Source organism: Trifolium pratense, linkage group LG4 (genome assembly GCF_020283565.1).
Source record: "Trifolium pratense cultivar HEN17-A07 linkage group LG4, ARS_RC_1.1, whole genome shotgun sequence".
NCBI lineage: Eukaryota > Viridiplantae > Streptophyta > Magnoliopsida > Fabales > Fabaceae > Trifolium > Trifolium pratense.
In genome coordinates this window covers 8,798,261-8,825,056 of record NC_060062.1, presented here as the reverse complement: position 1 = coordinate 8,825,056, position 26,796 = coordinate 8,798,261, and the positions used below count along the sequence as shown (strand labels likewise).

Below are 26,796 nucleotides of genomic sequence, written 5' to 3'. Positions count from 1 at the left end.
TTAAATCATGTAGTTAGGGGTTCGATTCATAGCTCATGCGTAACGATAAAATTTGATTGGAATAAGAGAACTTATCTCGTGTACCCCGGCCCATAAATTTTAGCTATGGAGAATTGAGAAATTGATTTGTGCATCACATGAAGAGTCACTTTTAGCTATAGAGGAGTTGCATTCGGCTCAAGAGAACCACATTTCTTAGGGAGTTATTATTTTGATTTATGGAGAGTTTTTCTCTAGGACTAGTAAATTCTTAGTTATAGTAAATAGTATATTTTTGCTTTGAGAATTTGGTTGTAAACTCTAATTTCAAGAACAATGTTAATACTAATGATGGTTGTTTTGTATTTTGGTGTTGTATATGTTTTTTTTTTGGTGTGATATATGTTAAACTTATGGTTTAAATATAAAAAAATGATGTATAAAATTTGTGAGGAAATTGAAGTAGTTAGTGAGGGAATTTCAAATTTGTCACCAACATTAGTAAGGGAATTTTAAATCTGTCACAAATATTAGTGACGAAATTTCAAATTTCGAATCTGTCATAAATTAGTGATGGAAGTCATATCCGTCACTAATTAGCTACGGAATTCCAAATATAAAAGGTATTTTTGGTTAGTCATCAGTGACGGACTATTACCTTTGTGACACCTAATTTCCGTCGCAATTTGTGATGGATGATAAATTCTCTCACAAATCATTTGCGACGTTGAAAATGCAAACGGAATGTAAATCGTCGCTAAATCAGTCACTAAATGTGTTTGTGACGGAAATTTAACCCTTTAGCAACAGAGTTTGTCCCTCTCTAATTTTTATTTTTCTAGTAGTGCCCATAAATTTTTCGATAGACATTAGTCATCGTTTTAACAACTATTGAAACTCCATTCCAATATATATATTATGGCAACCAAAAAAATCTTGTACATAGTGTGAGCAGTTATGGATGCATGTGAATTACTACTAATGTTTATAAATCTATTTTAAAAATTTATTTATTAAAAATAGTAATGGTCCACCTTTTGACTATTTTTGAGATATTCATATTAGACACACCCTTAATATGATATGCTTCTTTTTTTTACTAATTTTTATATTCGATTTATATTTATAAGCAGCCCCCAATTTTTTGGGTTAGCTCCACCACTGCCCACGTGATAATATATTAGTGGACACCTCACTATATTTTTTTTTGTAAAAAAAAAAAAAAACTCACTCTATTTTTAATGGACACAGCTTTGTCTTATTTTTAATATTAGATCGTCTAATAATTTTTATTTTTTTTTACTTATAATAATTTATTAGGCTTGAATGATCAATTCATTCCTGTAAGTTTGCGAGTTTTTTATTTTCATCGCTGTATCTTTTTGTTTTAAAATAGTTCCTGAATGTACAAATCCATTTGGTTTTAGTTCCTAACGTTAAGTGTTGTTACAAAAATGATGACATGACAAACAAAGGCTGACGTGACAATGTCCGACGTGGCAAACGACGATGGTTATGTCATTAAATTAGATTATCAAAATCATGAATTGACAATAAAATAGTTATACAGAAGAACAAAATTACGCAAAATTTTTTCACAAAAACAACAATGTTCATTCATTCAAATGCATAGGAAATACATCGACCGAAATCATTACAAATTCAATTTCGGTAAAAACTAATAAGGATAACTGACAAAAGGTTCATGGCATCCGAGTTAATAGTATAAAACGGTTTAATATCTTAACAAAGCCTACAATTGATATGATAAAATTTTAAATTGTCCGGAACAGTCATGCATCCGTTTCTGCGACGTTGACGGCGCTAAAGTCATTAAATTTGCTTTGAATTGGGATCGAAGTAAACATGCAAATTTGAACAAAAAAAAAACATCGTACTAAGACGAAAATCAAAACAAAAACTCACTGTTGAATAACAAAATTGTGCATATATACATATCGATATCAGAACATAACCACAACAGATATTGGATTGATATCGGAGTATAACCTGTTATCCAAGTACACATATGTTTGTTCCTCGCATTCAAATTATAACGATTGGATTGAAGGCTCCAATGGTAAAACAGCACTGACTGGACACAGAATAATCCAAGTTTTGAAAAACACTGCCTACAGAATCTAAACAAAGCATGGGTACAGGACTCCTGGCCCAAATGTAAAAAGGAGCACAAACTACATCCAAGCCCAACAAACAAAATAGCTAAACAGACCCAACAAAATACCAGATAATCGCCCAGCAGAAACTGAATTGCAAAGAAAACAGTAGAGTAACAGAAGCTCTGTAGGCAGACGAGAATTATCCAACTGAAAAACAAACGCCAAAAAACAACCGCCAAGAGTCCTACAACCAGAGATCCGGAGATAGCGATCATTGATCAAGTAACCTAGCTAGAAATTCAACTCTTAAAGATAAGTGAGATTACTGGGGTTCGAACTCCAACCTCCTTTACGGTTATCTTTCTGTCTCAGTGTTGATTTTTTTTTTCACTTTAAGGAGAGTCGGAACTTCTCGTGGTTGAGGTATTGGGGTGTTCTTGTTTTTGAAGTTGGTGTGTTTGTTTTGTTTTTTTGCTAGTGTAATTTTTGGTGTGTTTGTTTTTTCCGACTTGTAATGCAAACGGTGTGAAAACTGCATGAAAATAAACTGCAGGAAATCTGTTCCATAGAAATGCTCTTGAAATGCATATAAGCTACACATATATCCCTTGAAACAAACACACAAGACATTATCACAACGTAAAAATGGATTTGAGTATGAATTATGGCAATATTGAAGAAAGTGATTTGTATGATGCTCAATTCCATTTGTAGAAACATATATACAACATTCAAAGTTCTATGGCACTCAAATTTGCAGTGGAGTTAGGCATAGCAGATGCAATCCACAACCATGAAAAACCCATAACACTTGCTGAATTAGCTTCATCTTTAAAACTCCACCCTTCTAAAGTTAATATCCTATATCGACTCAAGTGAAATCAATTTTTAAATGTTCCTTAACTATAGCTTATACAATGAGAGTGAAATCAATAAACGTTTTAATTAATTATTTTTGCTTGTTGCTTAAAAAAGTGTTGCCGAAGGCTATAAATGTTGTAATTCTCTCAATTCTATCGTCTTCATAGCTTAAAAAAGTGTTGCCCTGAAAATCATTTAATCATTTTCTTCACCTCAAATTTTCTTATAGAAGTGAGAACATATACTTCCACACACACACAAATTCTTGAACATATAAACATTAATGCATAGTAATACAGTCAAAACTACTAACTCTTTCTAGTGAGGCTTATGTAGAATGAAAACACGATAATGTCCAATACGAGTCTCGCTAATGCGACCAAGATGTCGAAGAATGTTATGACAACTTTTTAGTGCTTATACAGTGAGAGTCTAGCTATAAGGAACATTTAAAAATTGATTTCACTCTCATTAAATATTATTAGACGATCTAACATTAACGTTTATTGATTTCACTCTCATTGTATATATACGCTATAATTATTATGTCAAGCTCTACACAATACAAATAGAGGCTGGAAAAAAAAACGGAACTATAATTATATTATGTCTAGCTCTACACAATACAAATTGATTTCACTCTCATTGCACACTTACAATGTCCTAACATAATTACTGTAAAGAGATATACAAGAAGTCAGTCTCTTCAAAAAAAATATTTGCTCCTCCCTAAGGTTTTAGGTTTGATTCTTTCTGGTGCCAATTTGAGTGGACTAATTTAGTTTCTTCAAAAAAAATTATTATTAATAGTCAGTCTCTATACAATACGAATAGAGGCTGGAAAAAAACGAAACTACAAAACAAATGCGTCGTATTTGCACACTTACATTGTCCTAACTTAAATACTATAAAGAGATACAAGGATTATTGATAATTATTAAACAAGAAGCCAACATAATTGTTGTATAAAGAGCTACATCTATATATGGATATTAGCAACAAGACAAAGAGGATTCTTCTTGTGCTGAGAGATCCCAGGAAGCACTTCTGTATCAATATCTTCCTTTACTAATCCATGTGGCAATGTCCAATCAAAAGAATAGAGAAGATTTGCAAGCGTAAGTTCCAATGACGCAACTCCCATAGATATGCCGGGGCAAATTCTACGACCAGCTCCAAAGGGTATTAGTTCAAAATCTTGTCCAGTAAAATTTATAGAACTTTCTAAAAATCTCTCGGGATAAAATTCTTCTGAGTTTTTCCAAAAATTATGGTCTCTTTGAATAGCCCAAGCATTCACATAAACTATTGTCTTGGGTGGAATATCGTAGCCACTTATAATACATTTTTCTCTTGATTCTCTTGGCACAAGAAGTGGGGCTGGTAGGTGCAATCGTAGTACCTCTTTAATTACTGCTTTCAAATATGGAAAATTTTGAATATCATCTTCTTCTAAAAAGTCTTTTTTAACTCCCATATTGTTCCTAATTTCTTCTTGTACTTTCTTCATTACTCTTGGATTTTTTATTAAGGTAGTCATAGCCCAAACCGATGTGGCTGATGTGGTATCTGTTGCGGCTATAAGCATATCCTATAAAAATAAGGAATTCACCAAAAATAAATAAAATATGCATGATAAAAGAGAAAATTATTTGAGAGTCTATATATAAGGAATTCACCAAAAATAAATAAAATATGATAAAAGAGAAAAATTGAAATAAAATAACATACCACAAGGACAGCTTTGATGTGATCAAAAGTGAAATGAAAGGGAAATGAATGGTTCTTCTTCAATTGGAGTAAGACATCAACAATATCTTCTTCTTCTGCAATTTGTTGTCTATTTGGATCCAAATGTTCATCAATAATCTCTTGATAAAACTTATCAAACTCCTTGAAAAGTGTATCAACACGACCATGCAATCCTCTAAGTTTATCAATCCAACCCATAAATGGAATATAATCAGAAACAAAGAATTCTTTAAGTAAAGCATGTAACTCATAAAACAATCCATGAAACCTACTTCTCTCATTTCCTTGATTCTCATAGTTTTTCCCAAAAGCAATTCTACATATTGTAGTAGTTGAGAGTGAAGTCAATAACTCACTCAAATTTGTAACACTTGAACAAGTAGCATGTCCTGAAATTTTTTGAATCATTTTCTTCACCTCAAATTTTCTTATAGAAGAATAATATGACACACGTTTGGAACCTAATATATGAACAACACAAATTTTTCTTATTTCTCTCCAAAATTCACCATATTGAGAAAACCCAATTTCTGACCCATTATAAGATAATTTTCGTTGACCGTAGAATATTGGTCTATTACAAAAGATAAGATCATTGTTTTTCAATACTTGTTTGGCAATTTCAGCTGAAGAAACAACAATAGCTTTTCTAAAACCAAGTTTAAGTGAAAATAGAGGACCATATATTTTTGAGAATTGTGAAAATTGAAGATGAAGATTACAAATATCTAGTTGATGAAGATTCCCTATTATGGGAAGACCTTTAGGACCAGGTGGATTATGTGTTTTATGTTTGTGGAAAAAAATAATAAGCAGAGGAAGAATTATCAACAGAACAAGTAGAAACATCATTGTTACGTACAATTAATTAATGTTTTATATTTTGAAAGAGAAAGAATTAATGACAACATTGTTACAATATTGTGTGTTATATATAGTGTATGTTTGGTTTCAATTCTAGAGCATCCAGAATTGATTCTGGACGTGTAGAATTGATTCTGACTTGTTTGGTTTCTCAAAAGTAGAATTGATTCTGCCTCCAGAATTGATTCTACTTGAAGCTAGAAATCGTAGCTTCTGATTCTATAATTGATTTTTACACTCAAATTTTTTGTTCAACTCACTTTTTCATGAATATATCCAAACATAAACCACTTCAGCTTAAAATCAATTTTGGCCAGAATCAATTTTACAGAATCAATTCTGCCAAAATCAATTCTCTCCGCCGCAGAACCAAACACACGCATATACGTCCATATTCTTTCAAAGTCAAAATTAAGCTTCAGCCTCAATATTATATAGTAGAATTATAAGTGCCAAAATCACAAGGTGTTCCAACACATATAAATATGCAACATTCTTTATTTGACTTTTATTCTTTCAATGACAATTTTTTCAAATTAAAATAATAATTCTCTTTAAGTATACATTTAAGTATACATGTAATATGATAAAATATATTTTTTTATGATAAACTTTCTGCAAATATTAGCTTAAAGTAAATTATTGATAATTTCAAGTCACTTGACACACAGAAATAGAATATCATTTACGGTATGCAATTTTAATTTTTTTATGATCAAATTTGTATTTTTTATTACTTAAATTTTTGTATGAAATATAATTTTTTGTTTAATTTATATGTTATAATTTTTTGTTTAATTTATATGTTATAATTTTTTTAGCGATCGCCCCCCGATTTTTATTTCCTGATTCCGCCACTAGATCCGTCACATCACACAGGAATAGAAACTTCGTTTTATTTTTCCATCGAAACTTTTTTTCCTTTTTTAAAATAAGGCATTTATTTTTAAACAAAAGAGACTTGCTCCAAGAGCAAGCCCACAAAATATATATTGATAAAGAAAAGATATAAAAGAATGGATCATACAACCTAAACAAAGAAGCTTAACAAAAACGATAATAATTTTTTGTCCTAATGAACATAATTTTTTCATCAATATAAAATAATATTGTATGTTATATATACGTCCATGTGTGAAGACTGAAGAACTAGCTGGCAACTCAAGATTATTTATATTTTTTTTAGTCAAAAAACAAGTGCCAAAATCACGAGGTGTTCCAAACACATAAATATTCCATTTCTTCTCTAATGTATCATACATCATACAATATGATAAATTAATGCATTTCAAAAGAACACTATTTTTTGTTTTTTCTTTTTATTAATGAGTAATATTAAACAGTATTCCGAGACACTTGTTGAGTATAGCAAAAAGAAAATAAAAGATAAAATTAATAAGGGTGTGATAACTTTTTACACTTTTAAGCAATGTTTTAAAAATCAAACCAGAAATCGAATCGGCATGGACCTTCGATTCATGGTTCAAATGATTAGACAGATTTAACCGTTATTGAACCGATTAAACCACGTATTAAATATAAATATCCACTATAAAAATTCCTAGAAAATTAAGTTTGGGTGGGTGATTGTTTGAGGCTTAATTGAAGGTTGATTTTGCGGAAAATTAAGTTTTTTTTTTTTAACTAAACACAGAAAATTAAGTTTTTAAATGATGATTTAAAGTTTTTGACATAAAATAGTGGCTTAAACTTGATTATTATTAGAAAAATATTTATTTATGATAAAATGGACCAAAGTGTATATTTTAACATAAAGTGGAGGAATGATGTCCCTTCCAAAACGAATGTTTTTGGGTCGTGATTACTTCTAGAGAAGCTTACCAAATCTAAATCATAGAGGTAATCTGTCTAACCCTCATGACCTTTCTTTTGTGTTTTGCTTTAGAAACATTGAAGAGTGTTCCTATCTTTTTTTCAATTGTTCTTTTACTCGAGGTGTGTGGGACGATATCTTTAAATGGTTAGGAATTGTTTTACCAATAGTGTAGTTCTTATGAGTTGGCTGTATTATAAAGTTAAAACAACTTGTGCAAGAAACAAGATGTGTAGGTGCAACAACATGAACAAGATGTGTCAGACGTACATCTTACTAAGGGGGAGAAACATGTACGTACAACATGTTGAACTAGATGTCCCAAACAAATGGTGTAGGACATATTTCCCCTGTACAGAAGGCCGAAGAACTTAAAGCTTATACAAAGGCGCGTGATTCTCTCAAGTTTGTTACAAACGCGAATTTACGATGGCCAGCTGTTTAATGGTGAGATAATAAAATTTGTTATCGAACCAATATGTTAGATACGATTGGGGATCATAACTAACTTTGATAAAAGGATAAGATTAAATCTTTTATCTTATGAATTAAGTTTTGAAACAAAGTTTGTTTTAAAACTAAATCATATGAGCTGACATCTCAAGATCTCTACAATCAAGAGGAGATGTCGAAAAGATTAACATGAATCTTTTATCTTATGAAAGAAGTTTTAAATCAAAAGTTTGTTTTCAAACTAAAATCCTTATTAGCATGCATCTCAACAAATCTACAAATCAAAAGGAGGAGCATGGCTATAAATAGAGACTCAAGCATACGTTTTGAAGCACAAGCAATAACCGAAGATTGCGAGTCCAAGACCTTGTGCTCACTGTGCAAGGTATACAACCGGTGATTAAGGCTTAAAGGCGTTAGGTACTTAATTGCTAGGTTGTTGTTATCGTTGAATGTCTATTCAAACTTGTGATAGTGGTGAGAGGAAGGTGAGCAATAACTCATATCTAGGAGAGTAAGCTCTTAGGTAGAAAAATACTAGGATTAAGAAAAGGCATACATATCAACAGGTTTTGGTATGCGTTGTAAGACTAAGTATTAATTCAAAGTAGTGGGTTTCCTTTCCTGGATTGGTATCCCTAAAGTAGGTGTGGTTTGCACTGAATTGGGTTAACAATTACTTGTGTCGTTTATTGTTTTCAGTATTTACTTTAGTATTATTAAGTTGATCCTGCAATCCAGTTGTCTAACCAGTTGTCTAAGACATCTAGCAATTTACACAGTTGTCTCAGACATCGTGTAATACATTTGTCCTGCCAAGAACAGAATTTCAAATAGGGTTGGAATTTTTATCGTCTAGTAACACTGTCAAACCTAAAAAATGCAAATGTGTTATAGACACTTGATTTGGTTGGTAACCACTTGGTGTATTTTGAAGCTTAGAAACAATATTATTTTCAATGGTGCTTTGCCGGATGCTTCCTCTTTGGTGGGAGATATTTTAGCATTTTCTTGAGTTTGGTTTAGTAGTCGCTTAGGTTGTAAATTTTTTTTTCTTTCTATGATTTGTGTAATGATCCTTTGTTTATTTACAAAGCTTCTAATAACATACTTTGTTTTGTAAGGGATTGAGTAACTCTTTCTTGTACTCACTTATATTGAATTTTACTTATTAAAAAAACATAAGAAGGAAGGAAAGTGTAATTCAATTTTTTTAAAAAAAGATGTGAGTATAATTTACTCTATTAACAATATTTTTAAAATGTACAATGTAATTGAGACGTAGCTAGGTGAGCCGTGGGAAATTATCTATTATTATTATCCCCCCGTGATAATTAATTAGTCTTGTTCCAACATATTATATACATGGAAAATTAACACATTAATATAATATATGTGAAATATATTATTATCATTAATTAATTACCTCTATTATTTAATGTATATAATTTGACATTTATATAATGTTTTAATTTCAACAACAAAATTAATATAATATATGGAAGATTCTTTATTTGACTTTGATACATATTTTTTTTTTCAAACTCAAGCAACGCTTTTCATTTTAAATTACATTGTGTTATTAGTTTTGACAAATGCTAACGAGTGTTTTCGAACTACTTTTTACGACCTTAAATAGTAAGTTATTTATAGAATTTTTATGGGAATGCCTAAAGTCAACATATTGAAAATTGTAGTATTTAATTTTTTAAATAAAAAATTCTTTAATCAAAATACTTAAAAAGTGCCCCTAGGGCAAGACCGAAATTAGTTTTTTAAGTTATAAGTACCATATTTTCTTCTATGATTTATCAACGGTCATTAATATCCATCAGAAAATCAACTAAACAAATATAAACTGAATTGTTCTTTCTTAACCAATTTTTTTCATATGCCAAAATAGTAGATCGAACATCTAACGACTTGTTTAACGAGTCTAAATTTCTTACAACTTCAATTATTAATTCTTGGTTTGAATAATTATAAACAGATGCATGCAATAAACATGGTTTAATAATTTATACCACTATATATAAACACTTGTGCTATATATAGTCTAAGGCAATGCATTCGTGATAACATAAACACTAGTGAGGAAATTAAATATAAGTCATTAACCATGGAAATTGAATTAATTTCTAGAGAAACCATAAAACCTTCGTTACCAACTCCTTCTCACCTCAGAATATATCCACTTTCTTTCATTGACAACATTATGCGCCGTACATATGTGCCAATAATTTTCTTTTACAAACCAAATGACATTAGTGACCAAAATTTCAAAATATCACAACTTCGAAAATCCTTATCTCAACTTTTATCCAAATATTATCCTTTTGCCGGTAGATTGAAAGATAAAATTACCATCGAATGTAATGATCAAGGTGTGTCGTTTTTAGTCGCAAAAATAAAAAACAAATTATCAGAAATCCTCCAAAATCCTACCGATAATTTGTTGAACCCTTTGTTTCCCGATGAATTGCAATGGACCAATATGGATTGGAGTGAAACTCTAATTTCATTTCAAATCAATTGTTTTTCATGCGGAGGAATGGCTATAAGTACTTGTGTGAGTCACAAAGTTAGTGATGCTTCGACCATTTTGAACTTCATGCATGATTGGTCTCTCATCAACCGGAAAATTGAAGAAGAAAATGAAACGGGTTTTTTAGTATTACCTGTTTCTAATTTACTTGATGGTGGAGCTTCAATTTTTTCACAGAAAGACTTACCTATTTTCCAAGAAGTTTTGCCGTTAAAGAGAGAAAGCAATGTTGTGTGCAAAAGGTTTGTATTTCAACCCTCAATGATTAATTTTCTCAAAGCCATGGTAACTTCTAGCCCTAGGAGTATAGAAGTTGTAACCGCATGGATTTACAAGTGTGTGGTTTCAATAATAGGGTTAAATATTGAGACAACACCGTTTAACACGGTTGTTGACCTTCGTAAAAAAATGGTTCCTCCATTGTCTGAAAAGTGTGTAGGTAATATAATTTGGCCCATGTCTATAGTTTTTGATAAGAAAGAAATGGAGTTGGAAGATTTGGTATGCAAAATAGAAGAAGGGTTATATGAATTTAATGACGTTTATCCAAAAATATTTGGAGAAAATAGGAAGGATAATTTGTCATTGATATCTAAGTGCTTGAAACAAGCTACTGATCCTCGCCCTGAGAATGAAAATACATTTACCTTTTCTAGTTGGTGTAGGTTACCAATGTATAAAACAGATTTTGGATGGGGAAAACCAACCTGGGTTACCACTTATAGTAGTTTTTCAAGGGATGTCATAATTCTAATGGATACAAAAAATGGGAATGGGATTGAAGTTATGGTGAACTTGAAAGAGGATGTTATGGAAAAATTTGAGCATGAAGTGGAACTTCTTCAACATGCTTCCTTTATTCCGAATCCGAGCAATGTTGAACACGATGCATGACTATAATTTTTTATATGAGCGGGATATCCATAATCCTGCTTTATGCTGAAAGCAGTGAAGTTTGTTGGGGTGTCATGTTGGGTCTCAATGGATCAGGGGGATTGGAGGCCCTCTAATTTCTTGTTTTGTCCTATCTGTCGTTGATCCTTGTCTCTCTCTTCCTGAAGAGTATTATTTTTCTCGTGGTGATGCCTTTGAGGGGCTTTAGTTTGGTGGTTGTGTGCCTCCTTGTTTTTTTTAGTTTATTTGCTTGTTTGTTTTCTTGTCTTATCTTAAAGATTGTTAAGTTCTTGTGGAATATATTTCTGGTACCGCTTTGTTTTTCTGAATTTTCTTTTATATATTTTTTTATATTTACATATAATATAGTTACCATTCAAAAAAAATATTGTAAACATTATAATCATATTTTAAAAATTGACAACGTATTTTGAGAGATATGTTAAACCATTTTTTTATGAAAAAGACTGTTATGAAAAAATTTGAGCATGAATTCTTATGCTTCTCATCTTAATCCAAACAATGTTGAACACGATGCATAACATATGTGCTCTCTTCTCAAGGTCTTTTGATTCTTGTTTATATATATGCTTCTCTTAATAATGTTTTTCATTAAGTATTGAGTTTCTAATGTAATGCGAATTTATATGATCGTTTTCAAACATGTAATATTAGTGGACAACTCTTTTTTTTTTTTTGTAAAAAAAAAAAAAAAAAACTCTATTTTAAAGGACACAGTTTTTGTAACAAAAAAAAAGGAGATTATTAATGTTAGATCGTCTAATAATTTACTATTATGTCATTAAATTAGATTATAAAAATCATGAATAGGAAAGAAAAAAGTTAATTCGAAGAACAAAATTATGCAATTTTGTATTTACTAAAAAACAACATGTTCATTCATTCAAATTCATAGAAAATGTACATCAATCGAAATCATTACATATTCATTCATTTTAATATTAACAATTAAAATTATTATAATATGCAAGATTCTTTTTTTGACTTTGTATAATATTTGTTTTTTCAAACGCAAGACAACGTCTTCTTGTTTAAATAACACATGGTGTGGATAGGTTATTGATGCAATATAGACGAGTTAGTATTAATCTATTCTTATACAGTATTATTTTATAAACCATGTTTTTTTAATGGCCATTTCTTGCAATAGTGTTATATAATTCTTGTCCACATGCAGGTGACCAGTAATAAATTAATCCAAGTAGTAACAGTATTTAATCTCTTAATCATGTACTTAGGAGTTCGATTCATAGCTCATGTGTAACGATAAAATTGGATTGGAATAAGAGAACTTATCTCGTGTACCTGTTATCCCATATTTTAGCTCAAGGTAAAATATGTTATAATCTCCAGTTCCAAAGACATTTATTGCTATAAAGAACCTGTTGAGATGGCTTTAGGTAGCCTTAGTCTTTAATGTCTTCAAGAACAAGAGAATCCTAATGGAAAAGCTTCATAGCTCGAGACTGAAAGAATCTTTCGATGGAAGCCAATGAATCGAAGTAGTCAAGAATGGTGGACTTAGAGCAATTTTTATCATTTAAGGGTGATTCGACTTCGACGGTTACAACGGTTTACAGGCCTTGGTTCATTTCAAATGCAAAGGACGCGTGGCTGAAGTTTAGTAGTTTAACGTTAGGATAGACGTTGCTTAATTTTCTATAAATAGAAGTATATGTAGTCGAAGTAGGGGTCACAATTCATTTACACAAAATCTCAAACACTCAAAGTATCCATGTTAAAGCGAGAAACGAGTTATTCGAGAAAGATGTATGAATCGGTGAACCTTTACATTTTCTTTGTAACTTTTACATTCTAAATGCAAATTTACTTTTTCATAAGTCTTTATTTTCTTAAAGCGTTTACCAATTCTGCTTTTTATTGGTTCCCTCGTTCGAGTGAACTTGCTTTAATTGCATTTAACATATGTTTCAGAAATTAAACATATTGTTCTTTTATAAAATAAGGATGTCTTCAAAAATAAACTTCCAAGTTTCCTTTAACAAAATGCATGAACAATTGTCCCGAGATTTACTAGTTGATCTCTCAAGTAATTAATTTAAACTAGCGGTTGTTTACCAAAAATCAGTGTAAACAAATTGGCACGCCCAGTGGGACGGGTTGTTTTGTGCAATTTACATCGTTTAAAAGTTTATTTTCTAAAAATCTTTTTACAAGTATTAAGACAGTTAGTGTTTATAGTTTGTGTTTTGATTTTGTATGCATTTGAGAAGTGGTAAATCTTTACCAAATTTAACTAGTGTCAAATCTAGATCAAAAATGGTTAGACCACCAAATAATAATCAAAACAATAACAACAATGTCCCAAATCCTGAAGGACAGCCAACACAAGCGTCAATTAGTAACGCTACTGTCATGGCCCAAGGCTCTGGAACATCTGCTTCGAGCGTTCCTGCAGTCAGTTTTGGGAATATAGGGGTAACAATGCCCTCAACGAGTTCGACTGTATCTGGGTCGATATCTTCGTTAGTATCACATGGTATAGGGGGCAGTCAGCCTGGTGCTGAAGATGTAAGGAGCCCCATTCGATCGTTTCTGTTGAACCAATCAGGATTAGGAATGCCAGATTCTCTGATGGCAGGCTTACACAATTCTAACCCAAATCCTGACAGGAGTACCATGCCTTCCCCAGCAGTCTCTGTTGTGGGAAATAGGACTAGAGATATTGCCTTACAAAATTTAACCAATGTAACTATGATGTCTTTTCGACAACAAATGGACGAGAGTAATCATGAAATGGTTAATACTCTGACTTCACAATTGGGGACTATTTTGAACCCTTTAATCAACAACACAAATAATAATTATCAGTTGCTAGCCCATCAGATGGGGCGGATTGCAGATTTCTTTGGCACTCCTACAATGCCTAACCAAAACCTTCAGCCCATTCGAAACCAAACACAGGTTCAGCACCAAGGGTTTCGTGTGAACAATGAAGTTCCAAACGATCAAATACCACAAGTGGTACAAGAGGAACCACCGGCTCCAGTGGTGCACCATGTGCCAGAGCCTGAAGTAATTTTGGTTAATCGAAATCAGAATGCTGACGAAGTGGTTCGAAATGTGCAAAGAAATAATTTTGCGCAACAAGATAACTTGGCAAATTTAGTCGAAACTATTTTAACTCAAAATGGTTTCAATGTTGGCCTACATAGGCCTAACTTTATTTCCCCATTATCTGAATACGTGTTACAAACTGAATTGCCAAGGGGATGGAAGATCCCCAAATTCACAAAGTTTGCTGGGGACACAACCGAGTCAACAGTGGAACATGTGGCAAGATTTTTTGCCGAAGCAGGAAATTTGGCAGATAACGAAAATTTAAGGTTGAAATATTTCCCAAATTCCCTAACAAAAAATGCTTTCACTTGGTTCACAACTCTTCCCCCCCGTTCGATTCAGCATTGGACTCAATTGGAAAGGGCTTTCCATGAACAGTTTTATATGGGCCAATCTAAGATTAGTTTGAAGGAATTGGCCAGTGTCAGGAGAAAGGCACCAGAGTCCATAGATGACTATTTGAATCGATTTAGGCTACTTAAGGCTAGATGCTTTACCCAAGTGCCTGAACATGAGTTAGTCGAAATGGCTGCAGGAGGCCTAGATTATTCAATTCGAAAGAAATTAGATACACAACATCTAAGAGACATGGCACAATTAGCAGATAGGGTAAGACAGGTCGAACGCCTTAAGGCTGAAAAGGCAAGATCATCGAAGTTTCAAAAAAGGGAAAAGATTGCTTATGTTGAAACTTTAGATGATGATGATGAGGAATATGTGATAAACTATGGAGACATAGAGGATAATGAAATTAATGTGGCCGAATTAAAACCTGGCCCTCCCTATGTCTGCAAATTACTAAAACCTTCGAATGGAAAAAATCCTGTCGAACCCAAGAATGATAAATTTGTCGCTAAAACTTATTCGTTTGATATAACTAAATGTGATGAAATATTTGATTTGTTGGTTACTGATGGCCAAATTGTTGTTCCAAAGGGATTGAAAGTGCCTCCCCTTGAACAGCAAAAGAAAAGAGGTTTTTGCAAATTTCATAATTTTTTGGGTCATAAAACCTCACAATGTGTTCTTTTCAGGGATCTGGTTCAAAAAGCTTTGAAAGATGGAAGGCTGAAGTTTGGAGAGAAATCCGGACACAAGATGAAAATTGACGAAGATCCACTACAAATATCTGATGCTTCCTATGTGGAACCGGTCGAATGCTTGATGATCGATGCCATGGACTTATCAGGAGGCGCTCAATTAGTTTCTATTCCAGAGAATGAATACTATGAAAAAATGAAAGTAGTATATCCTGGGGCTGAAGAGGAACTGATTGATTTTCTACAAAGGTGTAAGCTTAACAAGTCCGAGGTGATGCTTTGCCCAAGGTGCAGTGCTGTATTCGACAAGAAGGCTACTGAGGGCCTTAACAAGTTTATACCATTCAGAAGAAACAAAGAAAATTGGCCAAACTCAAGGCCAATGAAAAAACAGAACATGGCGCATGCTAAACCAATACATCAAAGGTTGGGCAACCCAAATACGTTTGTGCCATCCAACAAATCACCAATGAACAAATGGGTTCATGGTCATGCATCCAACTTTGTCAGAAATTCTGTTGACAAGGGAAGTTCGAGTCATTCTGTTGATTCGAAGAAGTATGCTTACAGAAACAATTACAAGGGAAAGAATCCCATGACCCGCACACAATGGCGTAGGCATCAGCGCCAACAAAGGCTCTCCCTTCAAGAGACTCAAAAGACTGAAGACAACAAAGGAAAACAGGTTGTCGAAGTGGCTAGAAGGCCTCTGAAAGAAAGATTGACTCAACCAGAGGATGGTCAAAAGGTTGAGAATGAGTTTGAAGGAGAGAACATGGAAGATGAAGATCTCCTTGATTCAGATCCCGAGTTTGATGTGCTGGTGAACGTAGTTTCGATCCTCCCTGCTGAATATGACGTGTGGTCAGAAGTGACTGAAGGGGAGGATGAATTCGATGAGTCTGAATTGGCTTTACACAAGCCAATGTGTTATTATGTAATGAATAATGGCTGCTTAGAGGAACAGATGGCCAATTTTGAAAGGCCAACTGAGGGAATGAAGAATCATTTGAAACCCCTCTTTATTCAGGCCAAAGTAAACAATGTGGGGGTCAACAAAGTGTTGATTGATGGAGGAGCAGCAGTAAACCTGATGCCAGAATTCATGATTACCAAGATTGGTAAATTCTCTACTGACTTGCACCCTCACAACATCGTTCTTTCGAATTACGAAGGTGAGACTGGTTTCTCGCTGGGGGCAATTCAAGTCGATGTGGCAGTTGGCAGCACTGTTAGGCCAACTTTGTTTTTGGTTGTAGCATCGAAGGCCAATTATAATCTGCTTCTAGGAAGGGAGTGGATACATGGTGTTGGAGCAGTGCCTTCGACTCTCCATCAGAGAGTGAGTATTTGGAGAGATGATGGTGTGGTAGAAAACATCGAAGCTGATCAAAGTTATTTTAGGGCTGAAACACACCACATAACCAAGCACTCATTTGATAAGAAATTGGCGAATATATCGCCATGCACTGAACAGGGATATGCCTATGCCCCTGCTGATAATGTCTACCATTCTGTCAAATTGGATCCAACCCATGGATTCATTTGGGAGAGAGAGGAGATAGACGAAGGTCCACATGTGGATGAAGGCAAAGTCCGCCCAACTGGGTGGGACCTTGAAGAATACTACGATGACTAAGCCCAATGCTTGGGCCAAGATTTCGGCTTATATGGCCGAAAACAAGATAAAGATGGCTTTAGAGGCCACAATGCTGCAAGAAAATATGGCTATCGAAGCCAACAACTGTGAAAATGGCAAATTATTGCCAATGACTCAAAAAATGGACTGCATCTATGATGAAGAACCATTAGGATTTGAGAAAGATCCTTCCAGTTCCAGTCAAAAGATGCAGGCACAAGATCCTTTGGAAGAAATAGATATTGGAGATGGCTCTATCAAAAGGCCAACGTACATAAGTGCCAATATCCCAAAGGACCTGCGTGATAAACTGGTCGAACTCCTTAAAGAGTTCAAAGATTGTTTCGCTTGGGATTACAATGAAATGCCAGGTTTAGACAGAAATTTGGTCGAACATAGATTACCCATTCGACCAGACAAGAAACCAGTTAAACAATCACCAAGAAGATTCGCACCAGAAATCCTATCTAAGATCAAGGAGGAAATTGAAAGGCTGTTGAGAAGCAAGTTCATCCGGACTGCCAGGTATGTCGAATGGTTAGCAAATATAGTTCCTGTCATTAAGAAAAATGGTTCTCTTAGAATATGTATAGATTTTAGGGACTTAAACAATGCTACCCCTAAAGATGAATATTCGATGCCTGTAGCAGAAATGTTAATAGATTCAGCAGCAGGTTTTGAATATCTTAGCATGTTAGATGGGTATTCTGGATATAACCAAATTTTTATCGCTGAGGAAGATGTGGCAAAAACAGCTTTTCGATGCCCAGGGGCTTTGGGTACCTATGAATGGGTCGTAATGCCATTTGGATTGAAAAATGCTGGAGCCACATACCAAAGAGCAATGAACTCAATTTTCCATGATTTTATAGATACTTTTATGCAAGTATATATTGATGATATTATTGTTAAATCATCATCACAAAATGATCATTTGGTTTGTTTAAAAAAGTCATTTGAAAGAATGAGAAAATATGGATTGAAAATGAATCCATTAAAATGTGCTTTTTGTGTGCATGCAGGAGATTTCCTTGGGTTTGTGGTGCATAAAAAAGGCATTGAAATAAACCAAAACAAGACAAAAGCGATTTTGGAGACTAACCCTCCAACAAACAAAAAGCAACTTCAATCCTTGTTGGGAAAAATCAACTTTCTGAGAAGATTCATTTCGAATCTAAGTGGTAAAGCTCAAGCTTTTTCACCATTGCTTCGACTCAAGAAAGAGGATGTTTTTACTTGGGGGCAGGATCAGCAAGAAGCATTCGATGCAATCAAAAGATATTTGTCTAATCCTCCAACTCTGATGCCACCAATTAGAAATAAGTCTATGAAGTTGTATATTTCAGCATCTGATACCACATTAGGTAGTATGTTAGCCCAAGAGGACGAAAATGGCGAAGAAAGGGCCATTTATTATCTAAGTAGGGTCCTTAATGCTGTTGAAACTAGATATAGTAGTATTGAAAAGCTTTGTCTTTGTTTGTACTTTTCTTGTATGAAATTAAAGCATTATATAAAGCCTATTGATGTTTATGTTTATTCTCATTATGATGTTATTAAACATATGTTGCTAAAACCAATTTTACATAGTAGAATTGGAAGATGGGCTTTAGCTCTTTCTGAATATTCACTTTCATACAAGCCTTTGAAAGCAATTAAAGGCCAAATAGTGGCTGACTTCATTGTTGATCATTCAGCAATCGAATCACCTCAAAATTACATTGCTCTAGAACCATGGACTCTGTATTTCGATGGGTCTAGACATCAACATGGTACTGGGATAGGTATTTTGATAATTTCCCCACAAAAGATTCCTACTAAGTTCAAATACAGGATTAATGGTATTTGTTCGAACAATGAGGCTGAATATGAGGCTTTGATAGCAGGATTAGAAATATTATTAAGCCTGGGGGCAAAAGACATTAAAATAAAAGGTGATTCAGAACTAGTTTTGAAACAACTGACAAAAGAATACAAATGTATCAAAGAGCATTTGATTCGTTATTTTGTCATAGCAAATGCGTTACTAAAACGTTTCGATTCGATTGACATAGAACATGTTCCTCGAATAGAAAATCAAGAAGCAAATGACTTAGCCCAGATTGCTTCAGGATACAAAGTGTCCAAAGAAAAGCTAGAACAATTAATAGAAATCAAAGAAAAATTGATTTCTAATGAGCCAATGCAATTGGAATTGTCAATACCAAAACTTGAGGGGGCAGAGATGTCACCAAATGACATAAATAATTCTGATAAAGAAATGAATTATGATGAACTCCAAATTTTGGTCATTGACAATTTAATAGATGGTGATTGGAGAAAGCCAATTGTAGAATATTTGGAAAATCCAATCGGGAGCGCTCCTCGAAAGATCAAATACAGGGCATCAAATTATGTGATCATTGGTAATGAATTGTTTAAAAAGACCCTCGAAGGAGTACTGTTGAAATGCCTTAGTGAAAATGAAGCCTACATAGCAATATCTGATGTTCATAGTGGGGCTTGTGGGTCTCACCAATCAGGCCATAAGATGAAATGGCTTTTAATTCGACAAGGCATGTACTGGCCATCTATGTTAAAAGATTGCATAGACTTTGCTAAAGGTTGTCAAGAATGTCAAAAACATGCAGGAATCCAACATGTACCTGCAAGTGAGTTACATTCGATAATAAAACCTTGGCCATTTAGAGGTTGGGCATTGGATTTAATTGGTGAAATAAAACCAGCATCATCAAAAAATCAAAAGTACATAATAGTTGGTGTTGATTATTTTACCAAATGGATCGAGGCTATACCCTTGCCCAACGTTGATCAAGAAGAAGTTATAAGTTTTATCCAAAACCACATTATTTATAGGTTTGGAATTCCTGAAACCATCACAACTGATCAAGGTTCAGTGTTTACTGGTCGAAAGATGCAAGAATTCGCCAGGCAAACAGGGTTTAAACTTTTGACTTCGACACCTTATTATGCACAAGCAAATGGTCAAGTAGAAGCTGCCAACAAAATAATTATTGGATTAATCAGAAAACATATTGCTCAAAAGCCAAGAAATTGGAACAAGACTCTAAATCAAGTCTTATGGGCATGTAGAAATTCCCCTAAAGAATCAACAAATTCTACTCCATTTCGATTAACATATGGTCATGATGCTGTGTTACCAGTAGAAATTTATCTGCAATCTATCAGAATTCAAAGGCAAATGGAGATACCAACTGATCACTATTGGAGTATGATGTTTGATGAATTGGTTGATTTAGACGAAGAAAGGCTAAGAGCGCTTGACACTTTAAGTAGACAAAAAGAAAGAGTAGCAAAGGCCTACAATAAGAAGGTTAAATCAAAAACCTTTAATGTGGGGAATTTAGTTTGGAAAGTTATTTTGCCTATGGACAAAAAGGATAGAGTTTTAGGCAAATGGTCTCCAAATTGGGAAGGACCTTTTAAAATAATACAAGTATTTTCGAATGGTGCGTATGAAATAGAAGAATTGACTTCAGAAAAGCGAACATTGAATATAAATGGTAAGTATTTGAAAAAATATAAACCAACGCTTTTAGAAGTTAATATTAGCACAGAATAAATATTCGAAACGAAATTGAAATGGCATAAACGAAGTAAAGGTGCCATAAAAGGCAATTGTCAAAGGTACAAACCAAAGAGAAATAAAACCAGATAATTGTTCGAGAATTTAAAAACATCAAAAGAAAATCTAAGACAAACACTTGGATTTGAAATCAGCATAATGGTCCTTGATAAGGCCAACTTCGACAGTCTGGATCTTGATTGCATCTTCGAGAGACTTAATCTCTTCTTTGATCACAGTGGCAGCACTGAAGTGAGAGATACCTTCCTTCGCAGCTTCGCGGATAGATTCTTGAGTGGTAGCAGCAACAGCTTCTTCAATCTTTGTGCGCTTTGCTTTCTCTTCGAGAATCTTTTTCTCTCGATCAGCAATCTCGGCTCGAAGAGATTCTATCTCTGCCTCCCACTTAGAAATATTGTTGGTGCATTCTTGAATCCCAAGGCCTGGTTGCTGAACTTGTGCCTTCATTTGGTCAACTTTCGATTGAGCAGCCATAGCCTTCTCGAATAATGCATCATAAGCAGCCTGCTGACCAACAAGTTTCTGAGAGTTGCGTTTTAGGCTTTGCACCGTAGTAGCAAACTGGTCCAAAATCGATTCGAGCTGGATAACTTTCCCCAAGGTTTCGAGATCAGTTTGAGGGTTGTGCAACTTGTTCAGAAAGGACTTGTGCTTGAAAGCATTAGCAGGGTGTTCCTCAACTGATGCCAAGATGTCTCCATTGATGAAATCAGTATATAGCTTTGAAATCAGAGAGTCTTGTCGAACAGAAGAATTGATTTCTGAGTCTGAAGCAGTCGAATTGCTTGGTCCACTCGAACTTACGGGATCAGTAGTTGTTTTAGAAATCAGGAGTTTCAAAGCAGCCTCAGGATCATGAATCTGCAAGGAAATGAATTCTTCTTCAGCGAGCCCTAGGCTGGCTGACAATTTCGATGTCGAGGTTTCAGGTAGCAATTCTGATCCACCAGCCTCTGCTTCCTTTATGGCTTCAGAATCAAAGTCTTCTGCCTCTGAGGAAGTTTCGTCAGCATCGGCCTCGACTGTTGGATTTTCGTTCCATTCTTTGAAAGGAGAAGTCTTGTTATCAATCTCTGCAGACATAGGAGGTTCTGATTGATCTTGACTAGGCTCTGGTATGACTTTTTCAGAAATAGTGGTCTCACTATCTTTGAGAGTATCACCACTAGACTTGTTCGATAGGATGTCCTGAAAAACAGAATCGAATATGAGGGAGTATAACTTTACTTATTATAAATCAGAAAATGCAAGTAAAGTAGTACAAGTACCTCTGGATTGTTGTCTTGCTGGGGCATGTTGTCCGATTCTTTGAGTGTAGCATCAGGCATAGCAGCATCTTCTTGAACTTCAGCGTCAGGGATAGGCTCTTGTTGTTCATTCGAGATCGAAGGAGATTTAAGGTTGGTTGCAGAAGGATCACTTGAGGACTTTGATTTTTTATGTTTTTTATCCCGGGTTCGATCCTCTGAACTTTTCTTTCCTTCTCTCTTCTTTTCCTCTTTCCTCTTCGCTTTTCTTTCCTGCTTCTCTCTCTTTTCTTTCATCTTCTTTTCTTTCTCTTCAGTAGAAAGATTATCAGAGGTAGTTTCTGGGATATTTGTTTCAATAATCACAGAAGGCTGGCCCCTCTTTCTCTGGAAACTTTGTTCTTCTTCTTCCTGCAAATAGAAGTCGAAACAAGAAGTATTCGAATTAAGGGATTTGAGTTGAGAGGAACTTTGGAAATAATTTAGAAAAAGCTTATACCTCTTCTTCGTCACTGACGACTATTGTGTTAGGTTTTGGCTTCTTCGATGGGCCAGTCTCAGTGGAAGAGACGTTGGTTGGTCTTTTACGTGCCTAGAAGAAGTGGTTTAGAAAAGTAAAGATTTAACTTAGAATGTTTCAAAGGAAAACAAGTTTCGATTCAATATGTACCTTAGAAGGCTCTTCAGACTCAACTGCCTTCGATGTTGTTTTTTCTTTAACTGTCTTAGCAGATTCTGCAGCTTGTTTTTTGGTAACTAGGAAACATAAGCAAAAGTTTAAATCGAAACAATATGGGAATATTTGGTAAAAGAAAGTGCATATATAGACAAGTTACCTGTAGTCTTGACTTGCTGTTCGATTCTCTTTATCTGAGGTCGAGTAAACCCACTCTCCAACCTCGAGATAAGCACTGCATCTCCTAGGTGTTTGCTGTCGAAATATCGCCTCCACCAGTTGGCAAACTCTTGTGTACAGTAGTAAGAAAGGTTGAAGTCAAATGGCTCGAAGCCATAAACGTTATCACGACTAATCTTCATGTACCTTTCATACAAAGTGGAAGTTACAGTAGTCCCGAGCACGATGTTTTTCTTCCTTATATACATGCTCTTTGGTCGAAGCTGTGAAAAGCCAAACTGTCTAGAAACCAAGTTCGGTTGATACCCAATTAATGCATATTCAGAAGATAGGGTACCAATTCGAATTGACAGGATGGTAGGATCTAAATATGCTGTCCAGGTTTCATTTATTTCCTCCTCAGCATTAGGATTCAACACTGGTATCTCTTTGACGAACCAGGAGGGGCCAATGGTTCTCTTCACAAATGGAGCGTGTTCAGGCTTGAAGTGGTCGATGGCCAAGAAAATTTTCATGTACTTCATGAATAGCTGTTGAGAGTTCTGTTCAAGGGGATTAGGTTGAAGCCTTATTAAGCGAGTACCTTCGATTTTCCTTTTAGCTATCGAAGCGTGATGTTCAGTGGGAATGAACAAACCAAGTTCTTTTTCAAAGGTGGCATTTAACCACAACTGTAATAGCCACATTGGCCCAGCAGCTTGAAAACATCCATCTGGCGCAGCTTTCTTCGATTTCGACTTGGCAGGGACTAAACCTTTCAGGTTATCACAAACTTCCCCAATCGACTCATACAGGGTTGCCAGCAGAAGGCGTCCTAAGGCAAAATGGCATCCTTCATGTATTTGTACAGCCATAGGTATAAATTTCCTAGCAATTTGGAGAGATCGAGAACAAAATACATAATGGGATAGCCATAGAGTGAGAAAAGCCACATGTTCTTCATCTGAGACTTCTTCATTCTCAGGTCCTGAATGTTTGAGGATAAAGGCAGAAAAGGCGTTTTCTTTGTAGTTTAAAGTGATGTTATCACTAACATCATCAGGGCTGTAAGTTTTGCCAGTGGGTCTTAACCCTGTGATAGCTGACACATCGAACAAGGTAGGTGTCATCATACCACTTTTAAAATGAAAGGTGTTGGTAGATTTTTCAAAGAAATGCATCGCAGCAATGAGCATTTCAGGTTGGTATTTGGGTCCTATCCTAGAAAACTGTATTAACTCAAAGATTCCGTAATCTTTCCAGAATTTACCAAAGGATTGCTCTATTCGATCAAGCCAAGTAAGGTAAAGGCTATTTCCGTAATAAGGATGGGATCGAAAGGGTTTATAATTTGTCAGCATATATTCAAAGTTATAGGGTTTGCTATCAAAGATTCTAGGCTCGCAGGTTTCGAGACATGGAAATATCTCGTCTACTTCCCTAGTCAAATTCATATCATCTGGAATCGGACCACCAAAAGCATAAACATTGTTATCAATAGCAAAGGGAATCATTACCTGACTCTCCCAGATCTCTCGGTGTTCTTTGTTGCCTTTGGGTTCTGGAACATACTTCGTTCCATCATCAGCAACGGAGAAACCGCTCCATTTTCCAGCAAAAGGAACTTGAAACTTATTAGATGAAGACGCCATGAAAGTTCTTGGGAAAACGAAGGAAAAGATGTAGATCTGAGATCTTGAAAGATGCGAACTGAAGAAGGTGATCAAAGATCCGGTGAGTTCAAATTTGTTTTGAATCTTTGATGTTTCAAGATTTGGAGAAAGATTTTGAGAGATTTTGGAGCGTGAAAGGCTTTGAAAGAAGTTGGAAAGGTTTCAACTGAAGTGACAGAGCTCTATTTATAGGCAATCTTGGATTAAGACAAAATTTAATTAAAAAGATAAATGCTGAAAAAGCGCTTTTTGTCTATTCCGATTCAACTTCTCAGGCTGACGCGTGTCCCACTACTCAAAAGGATGCAGAACGTGACAGTTTTGAAAGAAGTGAAACGGTTATCTTCTTAAATACCATGACATCATCAAATCGAAAGAAAAGGAATGGCATTTGGAAAGAGGTACTTTGAAAAAATGCCAATCTCTTATTTCATTCGAGTCATTCAAATCGAAATAGGCATTTTTGGGGGCAATTTGTTATCCCATATTTTAGCTCAAGGTAAAATATGTTATAATCTCCAGTTCCAAAGACATTTATTGCTATAAAGAACCTGTTGAGATGGCTTTAGGTAGCCTTAGTCTTTAATGTCTTCAAGAACAAGAGAATCCTAATGGAAAAGCTTCATAGCTCGAGACTGAAAGAATCTTTCGATGGAAGCCAATGAATCGAAGTAGTCAAGAATGGTGGACTTAGAGCAATTTTTATCATTTAAGGGTGATTCGACTTCGACGGTTACAACGGTTTACAGGCCTTGGTTCATTTCAAATGCAAAGGACGCGTGGCTGAAGTTTAGTAGTTTAACGTTAGGATAGACGTTGCTTAATTTTCTATAAATAGAAGTATATGTAGTCGAAGTAGGGGTCACAATTCATTTACACAAAATCTCAAACACTCAAAGTATCCATGTTAAAGCGAGAAACGAGTTATTCGAGAAAGATGTATGAATCGGTGAACCTTTACATTTTCTTTGTAACTTTTACATTCTAAATGCAAATTTACTTTTTCATAAGTCTTTATTTTCTTAAAGCGTTTACCAATTCTGCTTTTTATTGGTTCCCTCGTTCGAGTGAACTTGCTTTAATTGCATTTAACATATGTTTCAGAAATTAAACATATTGTTCTTTTATAAAATAAGGATGTCTTCAAAAATAAACTTCCAAGTTTCCTTTAACAAAATGCATGAACAATTGTCCCGAGATTTACTAGTTGATCTCTCAAGTAATTAATTTAAACTAGCGGTTGTTTACCAAAAATCAGTGTAAACAGTACCCCGACCCATAAATTTTTCGATAGAGATTAGTCATCGTTTTAACGACTATTGAAACTCCATACCAATATATATATATTATATTGAAACTCCATACCAATATATATATTATGGCAACCAAAAAAATCTTGTACATAGTGTGAGCAGTTATGTATGGATGCACGTGAATTACTACTAATGTCTTCTTCTTTTATATATAAATCTATTTTTAAAATTTATTTATTAAAATAGTAATGGTCCATCTTTTGACTATTTTTGAGATATTCATATTAGACACACCCTCAATATAATATGCTTCTTTTGTTTTAGTAATTTTTATATTCGATTTATATTTATAAGCAGTCCCCAATTTTTTGGGTTAGCTCCGCCACTGGCCACGTGATAATATATTAGTGGACACCTCACTATATTTTTTATTTTTTTTAAAAAAAAACTCACTCTATTTTTAATGGACACGGCTTTGTCTTATTTTTAATATTAGATCGTCTAATAATTTTTTATTTTTTTTACTTATAATAATTTATTAGGCTTGAATGATCAATTCATCCTTGTAAGTTTGCGAGTTTTTGATTTTCATCCATGTATCTTTTTGTTTTAAAATAGTTCCTAAATGTGCAAATCCATTTGGTTTTAGTTCCTAACGTTAAGTGTCGTTACAAAAATGATGACATGAGAAACAGAGGCTGATGTGGCAATGTCCGATGTGGCAATGTCCGATGTGGCAAACGACGATGGTTATGTCATTAAATTAGATTATCAAAATCATCAATTGACAATAAAAAAGTTATACGGAAGAACAAAATTACGCAATTTTTTTCCACAAAAACAACAATGTTCATTCATTCAAATGCATAGGAAATACATCAACCGAAATCATTCAATTTCGGTAAACACTAATAAAGATAACTGACAAAAGGTTTATGGCGCATCCGAGTTAATAGTATAAAACGGTTTAATATCTTAACAAAGCCCTTAACTTACTTGTAAATAACATAATTATAATTATAATTAAGTATAGAGGGAGCATTTGAAAATAACAATCATGGGAAATTCATATCAAATAGAAACATTAAACATTCGAGG

At 34.3% G+C, this 26,796-nt stretch overlaps 2 protein-coding genes across 2 annotated transcripts; one reads left to right on the top strand and one right to left on the bottom strand.

Moving 5' to 3' along the window:
- Positions 1 to 3,750: 3,750 nt before the first annotated feature.
- Positions 3,751 to 5,584, bottom strand: LOC123923315 (cytochrome P450 83B1-like). Its single transcript, XM_045976001.1, has 2 exons — positions 4,692 to 5,584; positions 3,751 to 4,551 (listed from the first exon to the last, which is right to left on the bottom strand). Exons 1-2 carry the CDS (start codon positions 5,562 to 5,564, stop codon positions 3,940 to 3,942), a joined length of 1,485 nt encoding a protein of 494 aa, XP_045831957.1. The 5' UTR covers positions 5,565 to 5,584; the 3' UTR covers positions 3,751 to 3,939.
- Positions 5,585 to 9,951: 4,367 nt separating this feature from the next.
- LOC123923520 (stemmadenine O-acetyltransferase-like) lies at positions 9,952 to 11,631 on the top strand. Its single transcript, XM_045976208.1, has one exon. It carries the CDS (start codon positions 9,983 to 9,985, stop codon positions 11,300 to 11,302), a length of 1,320 nt encoding a protein of 439 aa, XP_045832164.1. The 5' UTR covers positions 9,952 to 9,982; the 3' UTR covers positions 11,303 to 11,631.
- Positions 11,632 to 26,796: the final 15,165 nt, after the last annotated feature.